The sequence below is a fragment of the Oncorhynchus tshawytscha genome, linkage group LG17, assembly GCF_018296145.1.
Source record: "Oncorhynchus tshawytscha isolate Ot180627B linkage group LG17, Otsh_v2.0, whole genome shotgun sequence".
Lineage (NCBI taxonomy): Eukaryota > Metazoa > Chordata > Actinopteri > Salmoniformes > Salmonidae > Oncorhynchus > Oncorhynchus tshawytscha.
In genome coordinates this window covers 22,072,594-22,099,705 of record NC_056445.1, presented here as the reverse complement: position 1 = coordinate 22,099,705, position 27,112 = coordinate 22,072,594, and the positions used below count along the sequence as shown (strand labels likewise).

Genomic DNA, 27,112 nt, shown 5'->3' with positions numbered 1-27,112 from the left:
ATTGTAGAACAGAGACACCCATTGCCTCCTCACACCACAAAACAAGAGCACCAAAACAAAGACAAATAGTTCAGTCTTTTATTTAAAAACTATAAACAGTCAAAGTAAATAAAGCCAATCTAACAGACTTATGTCTATGTATAATAGAACATCCTACTGACACTGCAGAAATGAGGATGGGTGGGCTGCCCCGCTCGGACGCTAACAGGCAGTCATTAATGTTACACAACACTCCATAGAGAGGATAGTCTGAGGACGTGAGCCGGAATGTGGCATGGTATTATGAAAAAAATAGTACAATAAAACTCCACACTATATTAACATAGAAAAAAAGTAGTGAAGAAAATATACCTGCACATAAAGCAAAGAACACAGGAGAAAACCTGTATAAAACTCCATGTATTTAAACCAATTTACAAATACAAAAAAAAATATATAATGTACGCGCACTGTGCTTGTACAATGACAAACGTTTACAGTGGATACATGTTCGTGGTGAGAGAATACCTTCAATATTATTTTCTTCTACAAAATGACATGAGATATATTATTCCATACTCTTTCAGCCAGCAAAATGAGTTCTACAAGGTATTATTATACAAAAAAGTCAGTTCCACAAAAAAACTGTTTTCCCCCTTAACTTTACAGCATCAGTACCTTTGCAGAAGTATTTACAGGTTTTAAGTACATTCATCCACTGCTGAGTATAGAATCACATTAGATACAAGTAATCAGGGATCATTAAAAAAAAAAAAAATTAAAAAAAGGTTCTACCAAAGTAATGCTTCTATTACTCCACAGAGCAAGTTCCCCAGTGGCTGTATCGGCATGAGGATTTTCTTTATATATATATATTCACAAATATTTACAAGATTATTTTCATTAATTGTAATGGTATTCATTTCAATAATAAATAAGTGAAAATATATTGACTCAAGTAAGAAAACCACGCTATCAAGTTCTAAAGAAAAACAATCGAGCCAGTCTCCTGCAGCTGCGTCTCCCTCCCCCTCTCCAGCCATTCCCCTCCCTCGGCACAGCAAAACCTCAACATACTGCCGCTCCTACTCAAATAAGTTCTCTGTAAATAGTCCCAGGATTACAAAAATGTGCTCGTATTTAGGGTTTCGGTAGGAGAGTCCCTCAGGGCAGCAGTCTAAAGAGCTCCCTCTCTTGGGCGGCTGGTGGAAGACCCCGTGGCAGTTTGTTTTGTTAAGGAGATGGGGGGGATTTGAGCACAGTGGGGTGAGGGAGGGGAGTCCGGAGGGCATAGTCTGGTGTTGCCCACCTGTGTGCCCCACTGTCATGACACCCCTGAAGGATGGTTCTCCAATTTTTGGGGGTGGGTTACTCTTGTGGGCTCAAGCTTGGAGAGAGCGAGTCAGTTCGTAAAGGCATTTGGCGAGCGTTGTGGAGACCTCCATGTTACTGAGTGCCAGCACAGAAAGGTGGCTCTCATGCCTCTTCACCAACCTGAGAAGACAGGAAGCCGTCATTAAACACACTCCATCAAACAGTAAACATTTGTTTAATTGATTATGATTCATCACTCCGAACAAACACAGCACGGGGAGTCCACAGATAACCCTTCTGTAAATGTGAATGTATACAAAAAAAATTGTTCTTACTTTCGACCACAGTCTGAATACTTGGCAATGTTCTTTAGCGTTAAGGCAGCAGTTAGTCGTATGTGTTTGGTCATTGGTCCCTCTTTTTCATCCTAAGGAAAATTATTGTGAAATTCATCAGCTACAAGATATATTGATAACAAAATATTTCCAAGTGGGAATATATGATAAATATGGAGTAGTCAAGGACTGCAATGTTTAACATCTTAAATCTTATTTCCAGGTATAAAATCATAAATTTCTGTCAAAAGTCAGCCGGGCACCTTCAGTGTCAGCTAAGCTCAGCCATACTCACAGTGAAGTCCCTGAACACTAGGTTCCGAGAGCCTCTGCGTAGGGCCATAAGGGCTGCGCTCGGATGATTGACAATAGCTTTCTGTGCTCGGGGGGCTGGAGTGCTGCTTGCCACTGGCTGAGGCCTGTGGAACAATGCAAAAGACAGTCAGCCACACATAGCGCATTCTAGCATCACCAGAATGGACATTAGCACTAGCATACTAAGCTAACCAGAGGATACATACTTGGAAGTTTTCTGATTTGGGTCTTGCGTCTGTGTCGGTTCCTGCTCCAGTTTTAGTGCGGCCAATAGGGCATCTCGAGAACAGTGCTTATCCTGCAGAAAGAAAATAGGATAATTGTCAGCAAAAACCCACAAACATGGACTGATTGATTGAGAGGTGAGGGTGTAGTTTTACCTGTAGATGGGTTATGAAGGACAGTCTCTGTCGGGGGAAAGGTTCACATCCCTCCCAGAGGCACTGGCCTGGGTATAGTTCCTTGCCACCATGCTGCGTGGCTGCATGGTAGAACACTCTAGACGGCGTCTCAAACCACCTGGAAGAACACAGATATAAATGGGACAGCCAATGAACAGGCCACTTAGAGACTCAATTCGGATGTTTTTTCCACTACCGTAATTTCTGAACTATTAAACGCACCAGAATATAAGCCGCACCCACTGAATTTTAAAAAAGTATTTTGTACATAAATAAGCCGCATATGTCTATAAGCCGCAGGTGCCTACCGGTACATTGAAAGAAATGAACTTTATACAGCCTTTAAACGAAACACGGCTTGTAACATTTTTTTTTTTTTTTTTTTTAAATAGCAGTAAACAGTAGCCTACCAAGAAAGTCATTGGTCACTATCTTCCTCCTCCTGTGCACTGAAACCACTGAAGTCATCTCCTTCGGTGTCGGAATTGAATAGCCTCAGTTGAAATACCTTGGCCGTCTGCTCTCTGTGTGTTGACCCAGTCTTCAAGCTCATTTTCTAGTTCGGGCCATCTGCTTTTCTTCCCTCTGAAAGCTTTTGTTGTCTTTTTGCACTGAGCTAGTTCCTCACGCTGCCGTTTCCAACGTCTTATCATCGACTCATTAAGGCCAAGCTCCCGTGCAGCAGCTCTATTTCCTTTTCCAACAGCCAGATCGATCGCCTTCAACTTGAAAGCTGCATCATATGCATTTCTCCGTGTCTTTGCCATGATGAGGGTGACAAAATGACTACCGTAATCAGAATGATGGGAAGTTTCAGCGCACTCGATTTACGTCACATTATGTGACGGTGCTCAGTTTTTTGGCGGCATGAATCTTGTGAAAGCAGGAAAAATCCATAAATTAGCCGCGTCATTGTATAAGCCGCGAGGTTCAAAGCGTGGGAAAAAAGTAGCAGCTTATAGTCCGGAAATTACGGTAATTGGTCTTTTGAACAATCAGCTCTGAAAAAGATCTGATGTGATTGATCAAAATACCAATTAGTGGAAAAAAATATCAGAATTGAGCTGCCTGTCTAAATGCAGTTTTAGTTAGCCATGATATGAACACACCTTTCACAACAAAGGACTTCTCTTTAAGTATGTCAACTCAATATGGACAGAGATTAACTCACCGTTTACAGGACTGCCAAAGACACTTGAAGTTCTGTCCCGCTTTCCTGGTCTGTTCTGGGGGTGCCACCACGGCTTGTGGCCCAGAAAGGGAGGCGTTGGGGCTGGCGCTGCCACCCTGCACAGGCTGAGCCACTGTTGGCAGAGGCTGTGTAAAACCAGGGAAAGAGGCAAAGCTTTATCAGACCAAATAAGCAAGTGATATTTTGTGTTGTATGATTGTGTTTGACTATTCCCCAAATAAAAGTCACAATTTTTTGTTGTTGCATTTCTTTTATCTTTTTAAAAAGTATGACAAGATAAATTGGTAAATTAAGCTAATTTTGAAGAAACACATTTAGATTCTAGCCTAGCTACCCTCTGCTTACAATAAATTATACAATATAAATAACCTACTACTTGCTTATTAGTTATTTTCAGAAATGAATTAAACAAAAATATGAACAGAGTTTGAATAAATTATTCAAGGTCCTAGATCCTGAAGACTTTCATCGTTGATCTTGTTTTATGCAAGTCATTTACAACTGTAAGCCCTGCATTGTTATTCGATGAAATTAAAGATCACACACACCTGCCAATCCAATAAGTGCAATATAAAAACACAATTGCATCTTTTCAAAGTCAGTCTGTATAAATCATTAAATGGCCTCTAACCCTACTCATCACAATGCAGTTGATTTTCCTAAATAACAGCAACAGAAGCCTTGTAGTTACATGTGATGGATAGACATTTAAGGTCAGATGTTTTACTTGCAAAAACTCAACCCCCCAAAATAACACAATATTTGCATCATTGACAGATCCACTTTACAAAACAAAATGCATGACTACATTTTTTTACCATAGAGAATCAGACAAATGTAGGCTACACTCTGTCTGTAGGCTTCTTTGCATACTCAAGCCTATCTGGAATTACAACACTATCCCTTTAAGGCTCTCCTGGAGATTGGTTGGCCATCCTTTGTAGCCTATAAAATATTGTAACATTACAATTACAACCAAACACTTTTCTTTATAAAATAATTCCCCCCCAGGGTGCGAAATTAAGGGCTTCCCATTGTCCCTGGAATGATAAAAAAATATGTCTACGGTTCATAACAGACTTGGGGATGACATATCCCAAATTCATACAACCACTGCACATTAAAACACTTTAAAAAGCAACGAGGCCGATGCCTCAGATCAGACTGTTTAGCTTAAAATGTTGATAACGTTTTATTTCTTTATACAATAAACTCAATGCGCACTTGGCTGTAGGCTCTGCACGAATGTTCCAAAATGCAATTTGCAGGAAAACATTGTTCTCAAAAGCACACCGCATGAGATATGAAAATATCTGTTAGAAATAAAGCAAGGGGAGATCTAAAGATGCATCAACTAACATGGGTTACTACTAATGACTAGGATTATGCTTGGCTACTTTGAAACAAGGTAAGACGTGCTCCATTAAATGACAAAATATCAAGGTTTCAAACAATTACGTTAATAGATAAAGGGCAACTCCACCAACCTCTTGTTCATTATCTCCAGCACAAAACCAGTTTCCACATTTATAAAAACCGTGCATTTATACATCTTGTAGGAAAAAAACAAAAGTAAAAAAAGTTATACTAGAATACATTATCAGTTATTTTCAAACACAGATTCAGTGATGAGGTATTTTCTTGCTCCCCACCTTGGGCTAAAAACACATTGCAGGTTGATTTACATTTTTAAAATTATATCTTATCCTATGATGTCACAGAGAAGCATTTCTTTAGGACTTTCCTTCTCATCTTTGTAACTACAGATTGTAAAAAAGTGCTGATTTCACATATGTATACACTGGACATGATAAATGAGGTCGAAAAGTGGTGGAATTGCCCTTTAAATAGCTTCAAAATGCAGACCCCAATCAAGGTGGGTGATGTGCGATTCGCAACAGGCCGGTCTTGTGACCATTTGATCTGAACGAACCGTGCCTTGAGTATGTCGAATCAAGCCTTTAGACGTTAATGGTCCTTCATTATATTTTTCAAACATGACTGGTGTTCAACCTATATTTATGTTATTAAAAGTCTGGCTACATTTTCTGGTGCCTCCCTCATGTCAGCATTCAGCATCGGTTTGGACGCGAGGCTGTAGCCAACATGCATATCATCTACACTTTGACATGTAGGCTTTTTTATTAATGTGCATAAAAAATAGATTAGAATATTATTCCAATGTCGGCCTCTGATCCGAGTAATTGTTTGATGTGAAAAAAGTTTATTACTCTTGTCCGAACTTCAATCTATATTCTTCTTGTCCAAGCATCGTTTTTACTTGTCCGGGACAAGAGGACAAGCGTTAATGTCGAGCCCTGCATTTTATGTTTGTGAAGAAAGACATAGTCACATGTTTTACCAGCAGGGCAAGAATGTCAATGATCCAATGAATTATTCATGATCAGTCATCAATCTAATGAGCTTGCTAGCCAACTAAGTTGGCACATCTTGCAAAACTGGGACAAGAAACAAATTGTTGAGTTATGTGAAACTCACCGTAGAGCTGGATGCCTGTATGGTGGAGCAGTTCCTCTGCTGCGTGGCATTCTCTATTGCTACTTTGGCTACTGTGCTTGGGTCGGCTCCAGCAGGCACGGCCACCATGGTGGCACTGCAGCCCGCCTTGTTGGGGTCGCTGATGGTGATAATCCTCACTCCCACCTTACAGGGAATCACAGACGCCCCCTTGTCCTCCTCCGCCGGCCTCTTGTGCGCACGGCTCTCGCCGCTCAAACCATTGGCCGGCAGGGTCCCTGGCCCCGTGGCGCCCTGGGAGTTTACAGTGACGGTGGGAAACAGCTGCTGCCTGAATGCAGGCAGTGCGTAGTTAGGCCCCGGCCCCATAGGTCCGTTAGAGAAGGGGCCTGTTGCCTGAGGCCCATTGGCAAGGCGCTCTGCCTGCTCAGCTTTGGCAGTATCCTGCTGGGGGACAGAGGGCTCCTGGGGAGCCCCATGCAGTTTCTGAGGAGGACCCACCTCCCCGTTCCCCAAGTGTTTGGAAGCGAAGTGATTTGGAATGTTTTTGCTTAAGTGGGCACCGGTGGAGGCGTCCCCTCTCTCAAAGTCACAGACCCCGTTGACGAGAGCCTTTTTGGGGTCGACATGGCCCTCCTGTGGGTTAGCCAGGCCAGAGGTCTGCTTCCCATTGGTGGGGCAGCTCTCGCTGGCTGGTCCGTTGGCACAGGCCCCCTGGCTGTTCCCTGAGTGGTATGGAGGTAGACTGGAGTCCATGCACTTCCTCCCGTTAAGCAGCTTGGCCCCTGGAGCGTCAGCCCCTGCCAGGTCCCCGTTGCTGGTTTTGGTGCCAGCCCCATCGGCCAGAGAGGAGTTCTCCATCACCTCGATCTTGCGTTCGTGGATGTGCAGACCCGTGGCATCCTTGGCCTCCTCCTCCTTCTGGCAGATTATCTTGTCCCCCCTGAAGGGCGGCGGTGGCCCGTGGAGGGTGTTGCCTGTCTGGACCGCTGGCAGGCCTGGTGCAGCGGCTCCTTGGCTGACCTGGGCGGCAGCTGCAGAGGCTGAAGTGGTGAAGCCTGTGTTGGGCACCACAGTGAAGGTGACCTGGCCACCAGGAGCCTGGCCCTGGATGATGGTGGCGGGGCTGCTGGTGGAGATGAGCTGCACCGTCTGGAGAGGCCCCCCTGGGGACTGGAGCTGGCTGGGGACCAGCTGTACATTGAGCTGCTGGGGCTGAGGCTGGCCCTGTGAGGCCAACTGGTAGAGCACCTGTGGGCTTGGGGCACGCTGCGTGCTGCTAGGGGGAGGCACCTGGGGCGCGGGCAGAATGAGCTTTCCGCCCGGCGTGGAGGGCCGCTTTGGAAGCAGTAACTGTTTGATCAGGCTGGACTCTGTGGAGGTAGGCTGGGGGGGCGGCTGCTGCTGAGGCAGGGGTTGGGACTGAATCTGAAACTGCTGCTGGGGGTGAAACTGCTGCTGGGGGTTCAATTGTTGTGGTTGCCGTTTGACTGACAGCATCTGACTGACAGAAGCAGAGCCCTGCATTGGGATCTGGGTGTTGGAAGGAGTGGGCAGGCCCTGGGGCAGTGGAGCGATGGTGGAAGGGCAAGGTGGGGGGTTGGAAGGAGCGGGAGGCTGTCCTGCCAGTTGGATGGCCTGGCCACCAGACATGGTGGAGGGGTTGGCCAGAACAATCTGATGGATAGCCGGGGCATAGGCCTGGTTCTGCTGGAGGTTGGGGCTGACGATGACAACGCTGGACTGCTGCTGCTGGTTATGAGTGGCTGTTGGTGGTCCACTGGCCTGCGAGGGTGCAGGCTTGGGGGCGATGTTCTGGAAAGTGACGCGGGAGCCCTGGGTGTTAGACACGCTGGCAATGGTGAACACCTGGCCCCCGCCCACCTGGAAGTTTTGCAGCGAGGAGCAGGGGGCCGACACAGCAGCGTAGTGTGGGGGGGAAGAGAATACAGCCGTCTCCTGCTGGGGGCCCTGGGAGAGGGCCTGGGGTACTGAGGAGGGAGTGTGTGGCAGGGGCGGCCGTTGTGCGATGGGCACCCCCTGAACCCGCGCCGTGAAGATGTGGCCCTGCTGTACCTGTTGGAACAGTGTGACGGGGGTCCCGGTAGGGGCCATGACTTGTTGATGGTGGAGCTGTTGGGCCATGCTGGGGCTGTGGTTCTGGACCACCTGGCCAGAGGTGGGGATGGAGCTCTGGACCATGGCCGTCTTGAGGATATCCCCTGGCTTGGCCTGCTGAGCAGGGTTGGGGTGCTGATGCGGTGAGGCCTGGGGGTGAAGTGGGAGCCGAGGAACAGTCTGAGCCAATTGTGGGTGAGGTACACCATCCTGCATGGTGGAGGCCACCTGTGGCGCTGCAGGGTTAGCAGTAAGGCTGGGGACTGGAGGCCGGGCAAACCCAGGATACCCAGGAACAAAGCATAAACACAGAAAGAGATACAACAAAGAACACATTAGAATCATTGACTGAGGTCTAATTTGCACAACTGCAAAGTATGTCTCACCATACTCCAAGACAACATGTATAGCAACTATGTCTTCTGACGTTTGCTGTGATAATATTCAAGGTATGTGGAAACTTGAATTTTAATGTCACTAACTACAAAATGTAGTTAGTTGTACAGTGAGTTTACCTGACGGGGATGCCTGGGGGTCGACAGGGACATCGTGCCTGGGCCCTGGTGTGGGGCTAGCCTGCTGCTGGTAGTACAGCTGGATGGGCAGTGGGATGGCCCTCCGTTTGACCCCCACCACGTGTATGTGTGCCTGAGCATTGGGCTTGGTGTCCTCCAGCCGCTTCACTGTGTGGTTTGGGAAGATTGTCCTACAAAATGATAGAGACATGGTGTGAGTGCAGTTGACACTAAAACCTTGTCAATCATGCTTCTCAAAGTCATTGAATTTGGACCACTATATTGTAACTTGTCCATAGGGTGATTTCTTGGTTGAAAACACAACATGAATGAATATAAGGCTTCCAGGACCACAGTTGGAAAATAAATAAAAAAACAGTATAAACTTCTAGTTGTGTGTTCTCCAAATGATGGTTTTCAATTAAATCTATTGATTTAATATGGGATTATGCCAACCAACCGTAGACATTTGAGGAAGCCTTGAGAGGCCAGGATGCCAGCGCGCCCCATCTTGCTGCATGTGGTGAGGTACTCCGAGTACATCTCTGAGCGCAACACGGAGCTCTCGCCGCTCACCTCGAAGTGGGCGTTTAGCCTGGTGGAGACAACGGGACTCAGAATGTATCTATAGCTACTCAGGGGTCAATTGTGACCAGCAAGCTGACTGCTTGACCCGAGAACTACCGTTCAACTTACAGAGAAACTAAAAAGCTAAGATGTGTCACGGAGAGAGCATAACTATGAGAGGGTGTATGTATGTATGAGAGGGTGTGTGTGTGTGTGTGTGTGAGAGACTCACCACTGCACTGTAAACTTCTCCCCATCTAGCTCAACAATACCAGGAGGAGGGGGAGTGGACTGGACAGGGACTCTTGCTGCTGAAGTGAGATATGACATCATTATTGAGTCTAATTTGATCAACTTACAAAAGTTTTTGAATAAACCCATTCTCTATGCTGAAAACACTTTTGTTCTGATGGGAGACTGAACTGTCAAATCTGCAGAACAGTGCTCCCTTCCTACATGGTCTGTTTAGTGTGCTGTTCCTCATTTTCCCCCACTAGGGAGCAGTGACAGTACTGTACAAGCAGACTGCTATGTTTACCCTAGCTTGAATTATTCTTAGCACCTCATGCAAACATCAACTTTAGCTGATTGATTGCATACAATACGGGTACACCAGTTTGCCTGATCATCCAAGTTTCTAAATCAACAACGGATGGAAAGTCTCTACAGAAGAGAGTGGATGCAGAGGCTTATGGGAGGTGTAAACTGATGAGCTGTCAGCTTTCGATCAGTCTCTAATGTACACGACAAGGAGCAAGGCTCCACGGAGCTGAGCCTATAATCTCAGGCCATTGTCTCAGGGAACTGTTCCTTTATACCATATGGCTAATTATTGCCCTCACACAGCTTGCTCTAAATTCTGATTTTATGTACAACATGAATATAACCTGGCCTCATTTCATTTCTATGTGCATCTGAAGATCAGGGGACAGGGTTTAAGTGTTAAGATGCTCACCTGGGATGGGTGTGCCCTGCAGCGGAGCAGGCAGCTGTTCTACAAGCTGCGGCCGCACCTCGGCCACCTGGCTCTGCCCAGCAGCCTGGTGCTCCATCAGCCTCACGGCCGTCAGAGCATCCGGACCAAACGTGTGCAGGTCCACTGACACCAGCCGTACCAGCAGATCTGCCCAGGGACACACATATACACTGTTTAATAATGTACATCTAAATTGTTGCATGACGGTTGCTTTTGATTTCCCAATTCTGAAAATCATTGAATTTCCTATTCCTCCAAGAGACGACAAATGTCTTCTGTGCAACCAGTTTGTTTCCCAATTCATGTAGCTTGGTTGCTGTGCCATGCTAAGAGACTATACTTAATCAAACTGTACTCAAACACTCCATTAGTTGTTAATGCTATACATACACTTTATCTTGGTTAGACGGTTCTCCATCCCCTCCATTCTGGTTGGTTGTTTATACTACTGCATGTATCCTCAATCCTGACTAGTGTCTAGGTTACTAGTACCCTGTTTAGGGCTAGGTTGTTGGTATCTCACCTATGCTCCTGTCCACGGAGGCGATCTTGCTGCAGGGGATCTCCCCCAGCTGGGCCAGCAGGTAGAGGACCTCCAGGGAGGACATGAGGAGCATGAGGTCAGGCAGCGACAGCAGGCTGATCACCTCACGGTATGACTCCTGGTCCACGTACTCACAGATCAGCACGCTGTTGTCCTCCGCCTTGCTCAGATTACCCAGGATCTCCATGGCTGAGGGGAGGAGGAACAAATAGTCAGGCTCTGGGGAAAATCATCTATACATTTATCACAATTTATGCTTACTGTTTTTACATAAAGACATGAAGTTGCTTTCGCATTACAAGGCCAGTGATATAAAAATAAATCTGACATTGAATTTGTAATAAAAAGACCCAGACACTGACAAAGATAAAGTATGGGCTCTGACACTCACCCCTCATCTTCAGGAACCTGTCCCTTGACATTAAGCATTTGGTGATGGTGTGAAACATTAGGTGGGTTGTTCGAAAGTCAACAGGATCTAACTGAAGCTATTGGGAGAGAAAACAGATATTAATTAATGGAATCATCAATAACACAAATGCTCTGGAACAGCTACAGCCTTGTCTAACATAATACTGAATAGTACTAATTAGCTCCATACTGCACGAAAGTAATAACATTCAGAACATAAATAGAACAGTAAAAACGCCTCACCTCTGCGGCCACGTTGCCGAGTGTATCCAATCCCAGCTGCCGTAGGGAGATGAAGTGGCAGTGGGCGCACAGTAAGAGGAACCGCAGACAGGTGCGGTTAGCAGCAAGCAGTTTGACGTTGGCCTCCTCGAAGGAGAGGTTGCGGAGGATGACTCCCACCTGCAGGACCCGCTGACCCTCGATGTCGCCGATGCCTAGGTTGCGTGGAGGGTGGAAGAGGGCGCCCCAGTGCTCGTCCCCCAGCGTAGTGTCTGTCACTGGGAGAAGAGCAGAGAGAACAGTGAATGTCTGATCCCCCAAGGACATCAAGGGTCTGAGCAATGGTCTTTTAAAAGTCTTTATGAGAAATCTTCAAATACTTTATTACACAAAAAGTCCACAAAACAATGTTGCCGTAATATTTATTTGACGTGCCATTTTTACCATTGTTGTGCAAAAAACATTTTATTGTGCCATGGGTCTTTTAAAATTGGGTCTGTCAGCATAAATTGCTTACCTTGTGTCAGGCTGGTCTTGTCCCAGATGAGGTCCCGGACTTCAGAATCCTCTACCACATCCTTCCAGAACTGTAGAATCATATTCACAGATTATTATTGAAATACTGACTGCCGAAAAGATGCATTGCTACAAAAAACAAGAGCGGTTAAGGCTGATGTACTCCCGCGAGGACATCACACTGTATTCACGAAGATCCCTGAACGGCTGGAGGCGAGGCAACCGTTTTTTTCTCCCTCTGACCAAAAGCCTTGTAAGTTACAAACCTATAGTATACATATATAGTGAGTCTTTCAGTCAAATCTACCTTCATGAAGTCCCGGGAGGTTTGCTCCTTCCAGTCCATCCCAAATACAGAGGAGAAGCTGCCTAGTGCTGCAAATTCACAAGAGTACCGTTAGAGAGAACATTCCAACCCTTACATTCTGAGACAGAAGGTACTTTCACACCTGAGGGATCACAACAACAAAAATGGTTCTGCAATGGCACTGCCTTGAAAAGGAATGCACAGTGTTCACATTTTGTTGTGTTAAAGCCTGAATTTTTGCATTGAACACAACCTTCTTCAGACTCTAAATTAACAAGTTTACCAAGGAGGTAATAACTAATCTAGTCTCCATACAGGCAAATGAAAGGGAATAAACAACTGACTCCCCATTTCCACTTTAACCAAAAAGGGAAACAGCACAGTAGTGCGAGTGTCTCAACATTTCCCCCAAGTTCCCATGATAGACAAAGTTTACAAACACACACACACGCATCTCTCTAATTACTGTCCTGCAAAAATAGATTTGGATACTAATGAAGAATATTTAACGGTGTTGAAGACGTACAGTCATCGAAGACACCTGCATGTGCCAGTAGCAGCGTGATGAGTTTGGGGTCTTTCTCCAGCTGCATGGCATGCTTGCTCTCGTTGGAGAGGAGAGTGCAAACGTTGATTGCGAAGTCCACTTCATTGGGCAAGCCCGACAGGAGAGAGAGCACCAGTTTGTTATAGTCGCATGGGGCCGTGAACTCCATGGACAGCCCATAGCTTTGGCGGAGATAGTCTGGGGACAAAAAACAACCACAAATCCAGTTGTAATTTCAACTTCAAAGTGAATGTAAAGAAAGCCTGATGAAAACATACAAAAACATTACAATGTTGCGCTATAAAGACCTTGAGAAATTATGATTTAGGAGTTTATTTAGACTGTTTAAAAAAATGATTGCAACTGCATGCACTGGGACACCTGCCTGATAATGAATATGCTTTCAAAGATAGGAAACAGTAATGAAAGTCACATGCAGGGGGTGGGCTTAACAAGTGCAACTTCCTGAAGCCTCTGTCACTTGGCATAACTTTGCTGGCATGGCAATGATTGTATGGAATATTTCAGTTATTTGAAATTGATTACGGTGCAATCAATGGGATATAAATAGCCAACTCCTCACAGCTGGCAGCTTTGCATCCGTTTCACACGTGTGTGTATGTGTGTAGCTGTCAGGACTCCTGAACTAGAGCTACTTCACACACACCGGGCATGGTGGTAATGCACCATCACACAGCACCATGGTAACACACTGTTGCAAATTGCCTGCATGCCTGGGGAAATGACAACCTCAGTTCAGATACACTCTTACTGATGGGGGTCTCTCAGGCCTGGGCAAGATTGTATTACAATTTTTGTCCAAAGTCAAGATTATTCAAACAATTATCTCAACAGCCATATGAGGGAGGATATGAGCTTCTGGTGGCAGAGTACTGGTTTAAAGGCCCATATGTTTGCACATAAACAAAAGGAGTATAAATGTAGCAGCCCAAATACCGTATGAAGTGCATTGCGTCTTCAGTTCTGAAACAGCTCAAAGACTAATCCTAGTACAACTCCTCTTTCTTGGAATATAGGCTACTTTCATCATACATTTTAAGATCTTGTTGTCTTGCTAACATTCTCCTCTCTTGAGCTTTCCAAATTATATCTTGATGAATCTATGATTATGTTATGAGGTGGAATAAATTGTCTGAAAAGACAAAGCAAACAAGCCTGCAGTATATGCACATTCAGATGACTAACAAATGTGTGCTTTGAGTAGAGAGAGACCTAGTTCTCCCAGTCAAGTGTGTTGAGAGGAAGTTCAGTGCTGAAGGTGGCCATAATGTTCTCCATTTGAGTCGTAAGTTTCAACTCAATTCAGAGTTGGCGGTGTTCTTCAACAGCCCCATCACTTGATACTTGAAGAAATATCCACCTTGATAAACACACACCAAGGTTGTCCTCTGACCTAAGAGTACTTTTATTTATTTCACAGCATCCCAAAATCCACCAAAGGGTGGTTGCTTTACCTCACAGTATGGATACAGTAGAGTATCACAATATCATTTTTGCCGGTTTTACATCGTTACTGTGACTATATTGTTAACGTTAGCTGGTTGTTAACGTTAGTCAGGTGTACCTGCCCCACATATCAGGTATTTATCATCCTGTAGCTTTTTCTCCATCTTATTTTTTTTAATATATATTTTTTAATTAAAAAAGAAAGCATGTTGAGCCAACAACGTGAGCACTTTAACCCCCACAACTAGTTCTCATGGCTTTCTCTTGTCCCTCTGCAGCAAATATACAGTATAGTGAGCATGTGTTTGGAACATCGAATCGCAATACATACAGAATAATGATACATATACAATCTCCATACATATCTTATCGGCACCTAAGTATAGTGATATTGTATCGTGAGGTCCAAGGCAATTACTAGGGCTGGGAATTGCCAGGGACCTCACAATAAAATATTATCACAATACTTAGGTGCCGATTTGGCACGCGATTCTCATTCTATGTGTATTGCGATCAGATACTGTGATTTGACTGCGATTTGATGTTCCAAATATATTGCTCACCTTATGTCTGCTGCAGAGGGACAAGAGCGAGCCATGAGAAAACTAGTTTTGATCAGTCAAGGAAATAAAATAGCTGAAAAGAAGATGAGAACAAGTCATCAAGAAAAAATACTGGAGTTTTGGGGCAGGTACTACCACAAAATGAATACTGCGATGTTGTCAAAACGATATATCAAAAATAATATCCCAATATGTAACCATCTATTTTCCCCCCCACCACTAGCAATTACCCAGCCCTACCTCTCAGACACCTGTCCAATAAAATCACTCTTCTCAAAGTGTCAATAAGAAGTTATCATACTTGCATCTGTTCGTTTCCTGGAATATACCACCATCCTGAAATACCACTGTCCCTTTAAGAACTAGCTCGAAAGCAAAATATGGGGCCATCCATTCAAGAATATTTATTGTATTTCAAGTCCTAGCCCAACCAACAAGATTTTGGCAGAACTTATGTAGCCAATTATTGCTTTGTGGTTGTTTGAAGACACTTTGTAAAAGAGAGGGAAAGCTTTACCTGATACAGTGTGTTGCTGGTAGTTATAGGAGCAGGGGATTGCACCAATTGGAAGAGATGGTTTCGGGTTCCCAGGCTGCACCTCATCATCATCCTCGCCGAAGTGATGGACCTTTTCATACTTTTCTAAATATCTGTAGACAAAAGAGAACTTAATGCTCAGAGGGTGACTGATCCAAGACCCCACCTATTCCTACTCTCCCCCCCCCCAATATTGAATTTAGAATGGCCTCTCTATAGCAAATAATCCTGTTTCACCCGATCCTCAAATCTCCCTAACTAGGATAAGTCCTGTATCCTTAGACTGTGGCTTCAACATCAACTGTTGTGCCTCCAAATCCCTGATAACAAAACTGGACACCCTGGCACATTCCCACCATATAATTTGCCAATGGAGTATGACAGCCACTCTGAGGAATTTGGTTAATGCCTGCAATCACACAAGTAAACTGGTAGGCTACACTCCGGCCTATAAAGACTCACAAGCCTACTTCTGTGAACTCCTAACATTTTCAAAGTCCTCCTACAGACAACACTAATGTTGTCGGGCTATCTGTGCCCACATCCTATTCCAACCCCAGTCACAAAGCAATTCCACTACTCAGTCGCAACAGAGTGGAACAAACTACAAAACGGGGCTTACAACACAACCAATGTCTCTCGCCTACTTCTAAAATCGACAGAGTGAACATGAATGACTACACGACAAAGCATGAAATGAAAAATACTGCCAGAGGGGGATAAAAATCCAATCCAAGTTTGACATAGAGACCATCGGTTATGATGAAATAATTATGTTTACGCCTAGCTGACTCAAGAATCAAAAGACATGTGCAAGTGTTTAAGCAGAGTACAAGTGATGAATCCTTTGTGCCCTATTGCTTAGGGCAAACTAGTTTATCAAGAGTCACAACCAATACCAGTATTCCTTAATATGTTTATTCAGCTCGGATGTGACACAGGTGGGGATGATATGACCTTATCACCAGCACAGACAGAGTATTCTAGACACTGGGGTGATGTCTTCATTCAAATGACCAACCGCTCAGCTGGGGAGGAGTGCAGTAAAGCAGAGGGAGTTTCAATGAAAGAAAAAGACTGACAGCTTTGTCTAAAGCCAAAAAAGTCTACAAAAAAAACTGCAAAACCTTACTTGAGTTGAGAATGTCTAACAAGTGCTGCAGCCTTCTCTCACATGTTTAGGTAGGGAGGAACCAACACATCTGCACATTGAATATTTGTTTACACAGACACATGCTGCAGTGGTGGCAACAGAAAATACCTCACCAGTGGTAGCGTGGAAAGCCCTGGCTAAGCGGAGTGTGTGTGCTGCCGTGAGTCAGAGAGAGAGCTCCAATCTGAACGGAGTCCCAGTGCTGCTGCTGGTTCGCCGTGACCAAGGTAATCCCCCGTCCACGGCGCGTGACACACTAGACTATAAATACACCAACTCTCCGTTTGGAGAGGCCCTGGCTCTGCACAGCGTCATCACACACTTGTCTGGGCACGGGCAGAAGGGGAGGCGGGATGTGTGGTGGTGTTGGATTCTGTTGCAGCTGCTCATGTCTGCACTTCCCTTTTCATACATGGCTGGCAAAAAGCACCCATTCTTCTGACAAGACAACAGCCAGAGTGCCACAGAAAAGCAACACAGAATTAAGAGGACTTCTCATTAGTGTCCAATCAAGTTGACATTTAAAAATAATGTCATTGCATGTGTCATACCATCAGCTGGGAAAAAACAAGCAATTAAGGTGGAACAGGGCTCTTAACTCATTTTTTTGTCCCCAGCAACAACAAAAATATATACTTTTTTTTAAATCACATTTTTTCAATTAATCTGAACGGCACACAATAAAAACGTAGGCAACCAACTGAAGCCATAGATCTACCACTGCAAATGGTGACTGTTTGTGAACTGATGTAATTTAAGGTTGTCTGGATCATACAAGAGCTGATAGGACATAAGAGCTACCCTCTCAATAAAGGCTGCCTCAGTGAGTGAGTGACTGTGTGAGAGAGAAAATTGGGTGCCGCCTGTTGGACAAGCACACATACAAACACACAATCAGATTGAGTAAACTAACTGGCATTACTACTGTTCTATAAACAGGTGAATATATATTATTGTACCTTTAAATTAAATGCTTGCAGATTCATTTGAGTAGACAGAGACAACTTATTAAACATGGGGCATACAACAGAGACCGATGAGCAACATTAGAAATCCAGATTATGTAGCCTAAAGCTATGTCAATTGATAGGCTGGTTTTACGGCTGATAAAATAATAAATGGAAGCACTATATACAGGCCACCACTGAGAGTGGGGGTGGGTGAAATCCAAGTACTAGGTTGTGGACAAGAAACTGGTCTGGGGGAGACAATGGTAAACTACACTGAGAAGAAAGCTAACAACCACAATCATGGTGGGAATCACAACAAAGATAAAATAATGCCATTAGACAAAAAATAAAACACTTTGGCCTCAAGACCATGCTTAACATAATGAGAATGGTGGCTAAGTTTAATTTGTCAGCCCCCTAAATACATTTTCCACAAGTGTAGTTTGCTTGATGCAAAGTTAAAGTCCGTCTCACTTTCTATCCAACAGAAACATTTAATTTCAAACATTTCTTTGTGTGATCTGCAGAGAGCTTACCACAGTCAAAGAACATTGGGACAGCATGCCCAATCTTAGGCCAGTAGCAGTTGTAGTGTTGCCTACCTCGGCTAGCTTTCACTAGTCCCAACATCTCCAATTGCCACCCCTGGACTGTTATATCTGTGATTCAAAACCTCTCTTAGCTATTGTTGCTGACAAGGTTTAACAATTTCAAAAATAGTAGAGAAAGGCATGGCAAGCAGATAACCAGTGACAAAACAAGGGGGCATGCTGAGGGAGAGAGCTAGCTGTGGCCTCAAACAGTGGCGGAAAACCACAACAAAACCTAAGCAAATAACCATGGCGCTTCACCTGTAATCAAATTGCAAACAAGCAGACGTTCTATAGTTTTCTTTGTCCAACACAAAGTTAGGTCCTACTTGCCAGTCAAGTCTTGTAATGTATGCCAGGCATGAGAAATAGGATTTGGAGTAGGGAGAGCTGCTCTTCTTAAACAGTGGTTCCCGGGTGTACCTTTTTAATAGAGTGAACAACTTCTGCTGCCCATCATTCGCAACAGTTTGTCCTATCGACTTAAGTGGGGAACTATGGAGTTATTCAACTTTAGCGGATTGTAATTGTTAGGCCTACATCTGATGATAGAAAACACAAATTTCACTGTTACAGTTCATATGAGGAAATCAGTCAATAGAAATAAATGCATTAGGCCCAAATCTATGGATTTCACATGACTGGGATTACAGCTATTTGTCACAGATACCTTTTCTTTTTTTCTTTAAGTAGGGGTTGTGAATCAAAAAACCAGTCAGTATCTGGTGTGACCACCATTTTCCTCATACAGTGCGACATCTCCTTCGCATAGAGTTGGTCAGGCTGTTGATTATGGCCTGTTGTCCCACTCCTCTTCAATGGCTGTGCGAAGTTGCTGGATTTTGGCGGGAACTGGAACACGCTATCCAAAATGTAGATCCAGAGCATCCCAAACATGCTCAATGGGTGGTGACATGTCTTGAGTATGCAGACCATGGAAGAATTGGGACATTTTCAGCTTCCAGAATTGTGTACAGATTTTTGCGACATGGGGCTGTGCATTATCATGCTGAAACTATGAGATGGTGGCAGATGAATGCCACAACAATGGACCTCAGGATCTCGTCATGATCTCTGCATTCAAATTGCCATAGATAAAATGCAATTGTGTTCGTTGTCCATAGCTTATGCCTGCCCATACCATAACCCCACCACCAGAAGGCACTCTGTTCACAACGTTGACATCAGCAAACCGCTCGCCCACATGATGCCATACACGTGGACTGAGGCCAGTTGGACGTACTGCCCAAATCTCTAAAACGTCATTGGAGGCAGCTTATGGTAGAGAAATGCACATCCAATTCTTTCAACAGCTCTGGTGGACATTCCTGCAGTCAGCATTCCAATTGCACACTCCCTCAAAACTTGAGACATCTGTGACATTATGTTGTGTGACAAAACTGCACATTTTAGTGGCCTTTTGTCACCAGCACAAGGTGCACCTGTGTAATGATTATGCTGTTTAAATAGCTTTTTAATATGCCACACCTATCAGGTGGATGGATTATCTTGGCAAAGGAGAAATGCTCACAAATAGGGATTTAAACAAATTTGTGCACAGCATTTGAGAGAAATAAGATTTGTGCATATGGAACATTTCTGGGATCTTTTATTTCAACTCATGAAACCAACACTTTACATGTTGCGTTCATATTTTTGTTAACTGTGTTTTCCAAGCTACAAAACACAATACTTAACATACAGCAAGTTTTTAAAGGACCAGATATGTCTGCTTTGTGTTTTCATTTTTGCCATGTAAAAAATATCACGATACTAGTATCGTCACAGCCCTAATTTATATGACACTGGTTCAGAAAGCAGACTGACTTTTCATAAAAATGAATATGGTATGCACAGCTTGGGTTACACCAGGAAACTGTTGACCTTGTCTGCAAAATCTTGTCGAAATAACATGCATTTCCAAAGTTTCAGCAGACTCGCTACAGTTTTATGTGGCTCGCTGATACATGAGTTTTCATATATCATTTTATCACCCTCTATTTAACATCAGAAAGAGACATACAGATATCAGGGGACAGAAGGGTAACACCGGATCTCTAAACGCTGTTGCAGCGTTTCACCTTTGTTGAGGTGCCAAGGCTAATCTCACTAGCAAACGATGTGTGAATGAGACAACTTGATTGCCTCTGACTTCACTTATGCATGAAAACAGCGAGGTAGTTCTAATCCAGCTCTTGTTTTGGCATGGGCATCACAGTGCTAACATCATGATGTTGGGTACAGTCTATTCACAAGCTGCATCTCAGTCTTAAGAGACCTCCTCTCCTGCACCTGAACTAAGGTGAAGGAAATTGACAGACAAAAGCCAATTTACTGTACGCAGTAGGCACAACATCAATATTGCTTACCCCCATGTATCAGGTTCAAACCAAAGCAGATAAAAGGATACAAGAGAAAGCAACCACTAGACTGTTGAACTTGTGCCTCAACATGATGGTTGTAGTGACTTGAATTGAGCTGCAACAACTCATTTATTCCATGTTTGTCTTTTACATAAGTAGAATTTTTATTCCAGTTTTATTAAATGATAATCAGAGGTCAACTATTGAGTCTATTGCTCAGATTCCCCGTTTGTATGATTACTTACTATTTTCACTGACAAGTGGCTTGGCAATGTTAATTTAAGTAGCGGTACAAGAAGACCAACAAGCAAACGACTCCCTACTTCAATACATTTCTGACTATTCAGCGTTTGCCCTTAAGACCGCGTTGTCTTAAGGCTGTCTTAACCTGGCCAATTCAATGTATTGTTTGGTAAAGACACAGGAGTATGGTAAAATAAACAACCTATATAAGCTGTGAAAAAAATCTTCCAAGGAATGGTAGTTGTAGCCAACTTCTGTGATCCCACTGGGCTGTGTCATGAGGTAAAACCCAGGAAAAGTTTCAGGCAGTCAGGTCAAATGCAGGCTTGAAATGGGTTAGGCCTGTGCATTTGTTTGAAAATATGAGGCAAAATAAAGCATGCATCTGGGCAGCTCCCAACAGCTCCTTCCAACCTGCTGATGTGCTGTCAGTTAGGCTATTTATATCTCTGTGTTTCAGTCAAACATTGTTTTACAGGGCTCTACGCAGACTTTTTTTACAAGGAGCACATGTGAACTAAGTTGGAAAATGTAGCCAGGTGCACACAAAAAATATTTGAAGTAATAATGTTAGAATCCTTCTAGGCGCACGCGCTGGTGCTCCTAAATAAAATATCAAAATAGTTGTACTTGACGATACACATATGCGAACTGTGACGACATTGCATATGTGAGTAAAATGGTCAAATTGTGGAGCCCTGCATTATAAATTAGCCTATGACTCTTCAAATGACAATTTGAAGGGAGGGGGGGAATTGTCTCAATGGGTGCGGGCTTTTGTTCCTAGCCAAGCAGCAACACACCTATTTCTTGGTTGAAGACCATTTAGGCCTTGTTGATTGGTAGAATCAGGTGTTGCAGCTGGGCTAAAACAGCATGCACCCACACCTTGCAGGGTAACATTGCCTGCCCAATATCAAATCAGCTTTGCATGGGAAGTTAATGTTAAAATATTTTAATTCAACAAACTCTTATAGGGTATCAAGCGTTACTATTGTTCATCTGATAGCAAGAATGAAATCCTTTGCTAAAATGCTGGAATAACCAGGACCATTTGGAAACACTTCATTACTGTGCTTGGCCTATAATTGGCTCTGCATGTAGGGCCTATATAAAATCCCATGATGACTTAAAAGAGGTTGGCAATAACATATTTAGGCCTATGCAGAGTTGTTCAAATCATTATGATACTTAGGTAGAGTCTGTGTGAACCTTGTTAAGAATTTGACATGCCTACAAGATTGGTTATTTGCAGACTGTTGACCTAGAACTCTTTCAACCATTCCCAAATTGTGAAGGTGATTAATGCAACAGGATTATTAAAGATATGTTGCTTCAACTGGCAACGCAGGGTCATATAAGCAGCCTCCAGGCTAGACTGGTGAATGTGATCCTTCCTCTTAAAAGCAGGTGACCGTGTCAATGATGGCAATATTTTGGAGGGAAAGGAGACTTGAGTAGAGAAGCAGCTCCACAATGGCCACAGGCTTACTGCTGGTGAAACATCTACACCGAGGGCAAAAGGTGTTTAGGGTAACGTGCCGCTGATTGCATAATTGTGGCAACGGCTAGCCTATTCAATTACAAAATGACCAGCCAGCATTCAGTAACACATAAATCATGGACCATTTAAAAAGCATTCCCAGTTCATGTCCCTTACTAATAGTTTAAATCTACAAAGAGAAGATGTATGGCAGAATCCCCAGCAGTAAGACATGGCATAACAAAACAAACAAAATATATATATAAAATAGTGATCTGCATTAACCCAGTAAAGTTTAGTAAATGTTACGTCAAAACATACTGCTATGAGGCATAAATATTGCAGCCAAGGTAAGGTCCAGTATGGTGTTTTTGTTTTCCATGTTCAACATCTTTAAAACTGTCAGCAATGCTGGATTGTTGCATGGTCCTTTCCTGCTTCCAGCCTCTCACAATTTGTAAACATTTGCCACATGCTGTCTGAGTGTAGTAGCTAATACAAGACCATGCCACTTACCGAAGGTAGTACTGTTTTAAAACAAATGCTGCATTTGAACAACTCCTTGGGAAGTTAAAATCTTCACCCAGCTCTGACCACTGATTCTTGTCAGAAACCTGTAAAGTAAATAAGGATGTTATTATACATTTTCCAATTAAGCAATATCAGGATGCATAAAATATGTATTAAATTAATCATAAACAATCTGATTAGCATCTAGTAACAAGATGTTAATGTTAGCTACTTTTATTAGCTAGAACTGTGTATTTAATTCCATGTTTGCAAGCAACAACTCACAGCTAGCTACAGCTTGAACTGGATGGCTTACTTACAAGCTAGTGTTAGCAATCTGGCTAACATTACTTTTCTGGCAAGCCAAGCGTGCAGGCTAAATGTGGTAGCTACCAAAGCCCGAGACAACGATGACCCGCTTCAGCACAATGCTAGTAGCAATGATGGAATGAAGGCGAGCAGTCTTTATTGGGGGAATTATTTTCACGTTTACAGTTTTCAATAAATAGGCCTGTGTGCGGCCTACATGTGTCTTCAGCCATAGAGCCAAAGATGGCTAGTGCGAATAACTAGCTTCCCCCAAATTATCGTAAAAAATGTACTTGCACAAAATGTTACCTATCCCCCGCGGCGAATAGTTCCTCCTAGCCAGTGCTCTGTGCCGATAATCGATGTTAAACGTGCCCGCTAATTTTGAGTTGCTCTTACTGCACTCAGACTCCGAGCAGTGCAGCTACCGTACGGACTTTCAATTCAAACCATACACAACACAAGCCACCACATTGCATAGATGGCAAACTAGCACAAGGCCGACCGCAATCCTCTCTCTCCTACAGCCGTTTTAGAATGAAATAGCTATTCGGGATGCCGAAAGAGAGTTCTCTAGCTGTTCACTGAAAACCGAGAGTGCGAAAATGCACTTTTAGTTGCACTCACCTTAGCAAATCCACCTAACGAAATGACTCTGATATAGAGAGCATTAAGATCTAGTTCTTTCCCACCCACGATAGGAATCTTCTTGAACGGCGATCTGAAGGAAAAATAATGAAATACATGGAGAATAGTATTACTATTTGTTTGTAAGCATCCATAGTCATATGTACATGATGTTTAAAGGTGTATTTAAACGCCCCATTCTCACCCTCTGCTTCGGTGAAATTGCCGCAGCTCGTCCAGGAAAGCCAGTCCTTTCCTTCGCTGATCTAGTACATTTTTCCCCGTCGAATTTGCCATTGTTTTTGCATGTAAAAACGGTTAAACCCCCACTCACTCGCTTCCTAAGACACCAAGGATCCCATACTCCGCCGGCGCTCAGTCATTCGCGAAGCTGAGTGTTTAAAAAAGTTAAAGAAATAGCTAATAGCAAGAAGAGCGCCAGCTCGCTAATAAAGACTGATGCACAGCTATACACAGAAAACAAGCCGATTCTGCAAGTTGTAATAAACACTTAGCCAGAATAACGACCGATTTCAACGGCAAACTAAAACTGCCATTGTAAAATATGCTAAATTAATAGTTTTGGTATCAAATGTGTTCGTTTGGAGTGGTTTGACAGTGTGTTACGGACGCGGCTCCAAGCAATCGCACACACTGTAGAGCGGCAGCGGGATCCAGTTCCAGACAAAAAGATCTGAGGCCTCGAGCTCGTACTGCCACGCAGCGCCCTCTACTAGAAACAACGGTATTGCACTCCAAAGCAGTTTATTGGAACAATAGACAGTGTTGTCTTTTTTAGAGCTCATCTGAAATGTACAAGACCCGTTCAAACAGAACAAAATTACTACTGTTCGTGGGGGAGGGGCGCTTTTGGATATATTATAAGAATAATACTGTGACAAATTGACAACCATTCAAAATAGATTATTCAGAGTTTCCACATATATTTTCCTGTGCTGTGATAGCCCTACTTTATTCTCAAAGTTGGCTATATGTTGATCAATATTAGATGCAACTGACATGCAATTAATTTGTGTAATGGTTTCATCTAAATTGTAAAGTTTGGTGAAGTGACTGCTTTCTCTGAATATTCTTAACTTAAGTAGACTAATCATTACAGTTTATAAAGTCACCACAGTAAATTCAGTTTAGCTCATTTCATCCACAAAACGAGTGGTTCTTGATATTAATTATCTCAGTGCAGTATCCCATTACACCTGTATCAAAGCGGTGACAGTTCTTAGCTAAATTGGCTGGACCCAGAGCGGAACTCTAAACTGTCAATGTAGAAATGAAGACGAGTTATAATAATGTATCATTACTGTACTGTTTGTTCACAAATACTTTCTCTTGATTATATTGTGATAACGAAATCACCTGGCTGATTCAATAGCCGCAACTCTCCTTTCTACCAAATCTAGCTCCAATTTCAAAGTGATAATGCCATATTGTGTAATATCTTAATTGGATAGCTAGTAATGTAACTTTATTCCAGTAACTGCAGCCCTTGCCTGAGAGCAACCGGCTACCAGGTTATCACCGGTGTTGGACCCAATAGCCTAGCAGTCAGAAATTACTTTTGTCTCCTGAGATGAATGGAAATTGCTCATGATCCCTTTTCTGTAACTGCCAGACGGATATCTACTTGACGAGGTTACAACATTCAACCATTACACGTACCCCTGTGCTCAGAGAAATTTCTGTCACAAAATGGCGGAGACAAACGTTAATAGACCCCATTTTGTGGAGTAGAAAGTCTATGGGTGCAGCTAACTTTACCCACTGGATATCAACGATTCAGCGAAATAAATAGCAACAATACTGAGATTAGCGGCTCGTCAACATTGAGGCATTCGATTTCGGATTTCCTAGTTGACGGTGGCTGCTAGCTAGTCAGTCACATTTAGCCAGCAGCTAACGTTAGCCACATAGCTAGTCAGTTTTAGATCCAGGACAGTTTATGAATGGGTTTGGAATGAAGCAAATATTCAGTGTTTCCTTCCATGAGCAGAAGGGTTTTATTTGCTGACATGGTGGCAACGTAGCTATTATTGGATAGCTAGTTGTAACGGTACCTATCTTGATAGAGGCATATTGGTTTTGAACAGATTGTTAACTACGTCAACGTTCCTGAAAACTCAACGAATAATCCCCCATCCAGGGTTAGTTTGCTAACCCCGAGGGATTATTTAAATACTATACCCATTACTTTATTTTAACTGTCCAGCTAACGTTAACTAGCTAATATATCTAAAAACCATATCAACTTTACTCACCGGAAACTAGCTAACGTTAGCTAGTTAATGTTTTCTAGCTGGCTAACAGTTGTCAATCTTCTAATTTAGCTAATGTTCGCTGTTGATTGTTGGCATGTGTGTATTCGCAGTAACTAGCTAACTATAATCTCAATCAATATAAACAACTTTAGCAAATCATTTCACGTTTTGACACGACAGTTGCTAGCTACAACATGGACGTGTCCTCCCACAGGCTGGCTAGCTACAGATAAACTGAAAGGCAAAAAGTTTCGCGCGGTTAGCTATCAGCACGCGCTCTGTATACTTAGTCAAATCTAGCTACTTGGAAGGCCTGCAAAAAATGTATACTGATGGCTACATTGTAAGCGATTCACATAGCTGATGGATCAGTATTGGAATTTACTTTTGGATACTATTTCAAGCTCAAATACAGACAGAAACAAAGTATTCACAGCAAATTTATAACATGTAATCACGTCAAATAAAATGCATATATGCAGTCAAACAACTGCCTGTTATGCTAGGCATGAATGTTTTAAACAATAATTTCCTCTGTTGAACAGGATAATGCTTAAAAATAGATTTCAGATGCCAATATAATTTTTTAAGAGAATACAGACAGTGATATAGTCAGCAATATCTAGCCATTTTATAAAATAAATAAATACAATTTTCCTCAAAATCCCTGACATTACCAACGTTTCTAATGTGATTATGTACTGTATGAGCATTGCTCTGTAGCTTTGTATGGGTTTCAATAAATACATTCAGGTGCAATATTTTGCCTGATATTAAAAAGCTGGTCGGCCATCACTGGTTTGAGACATGAAGCTGAAAGCAGTGTTCATTCAGTGATGAACTGCATGCATGGTCAGTTGTGATGTCACATGTTGGTCTTCATTAGGTCTGAAAACCCTTTTATAGCATATGGCACAAAATGGGCCATGGTCCACGCTGCCTCTGCACACCTAGACAAAAGAGCTCAGCAGGCAGGGTTCTAATTGCATGTAACGTCCTTGTCTTCCAGGTCCTTGACATTTCCTGGATCTCAACTGGAATACATTTAAATACTGCTGGTAAACCCATAACGTGAAAAAAAATAGCTCCCCCTTGTGGAGATTTTACTTGCAAGCGATACGTTGAATATGTTGCGTTTCATGTTCAAAAATATGAGGCGTTCTATGTCCTATGTAAGAAACGTTACTAATAAATATCAAACCAATACATTATCAGGGAACAAATAATTAGCAAAAATGTATTGATTTGTTTTAGACATACCAGGGAAATGTAGTTACAAAGGCCATCTGTCACATGTGTATTT

At 43.1% G+C, this 27,112-nt stretch overlaps 1 protein-coding gene across 3 annotated transcripts; it reads right to left on the bottom strand.

The window, feature by feature from the left end:
• Positions 1 to 64: 64 nt before the first annotated feature.
• LOC112217078 (AT-rich interactive domain-containing protein 2-like) lies at positions 65 to 25,409 on the bottom strand. 3 transcript variants are annotated; one of them, XM_024377348.2, is made up of 21 exons: positions 23,739 to 24,456; positions 23,534 to 23,627; positions 22,604 to 22,701; positions 15,285 to 15,418; positions 12,717 to 12,935; positions 12,191 to 12,258; positions 11,885 to 11,954; positions 11,389 to 11,645; positions 11,126 to 11,222; positions 10,714 to 10,923; positions 10,170 to 10,337; positions 9,447 to 9,522; positions 9,108 to 9,242; positions 8,648 to 8,838; positions 6,036 to 8,395; positions 3,516 to 3,661; positions 2,324 to 2,462; positions 2,150 to 2,241; positions 1,924 to 2,047; positions 1,629 to 1,720; positions 65 to 1,473 (listed from the first exon to the last, which is right to left on the bottom strand). In XM_024377348.2, exons 1-21 carry the CDS (start codon positions 23,828 to 23,830, stop codon positions 1,362 to 1,364), a joined length of 4,974 nt encoding a protein of 1,657 aa, XP_024233116.2. In that variant the 5' UTR covers positions 23,831 to 24,456; the 3' UTR covers positions 65 to 1,361. The 3 variants fall into 3 exon arrangements, with proteins under 3 accessions (XP_024233116.2, XP_024233115.2, XP_024233117.2); XM_024377347.2 differs by having other exon boundaries at positions 9,447 to 9,525; positions 23,739 to 24,454; XM_024377349.2 differs by lacking the exon at positions 65 to 1,473 and having other exon boundaries at positions 1,625 to 1,720; positions 9,447 to 9,525; positions 23,739 to 25,409.
• Between the last annotated feature and the right edge of the window lie 1,703 nt (positions 25,410 to 27,112).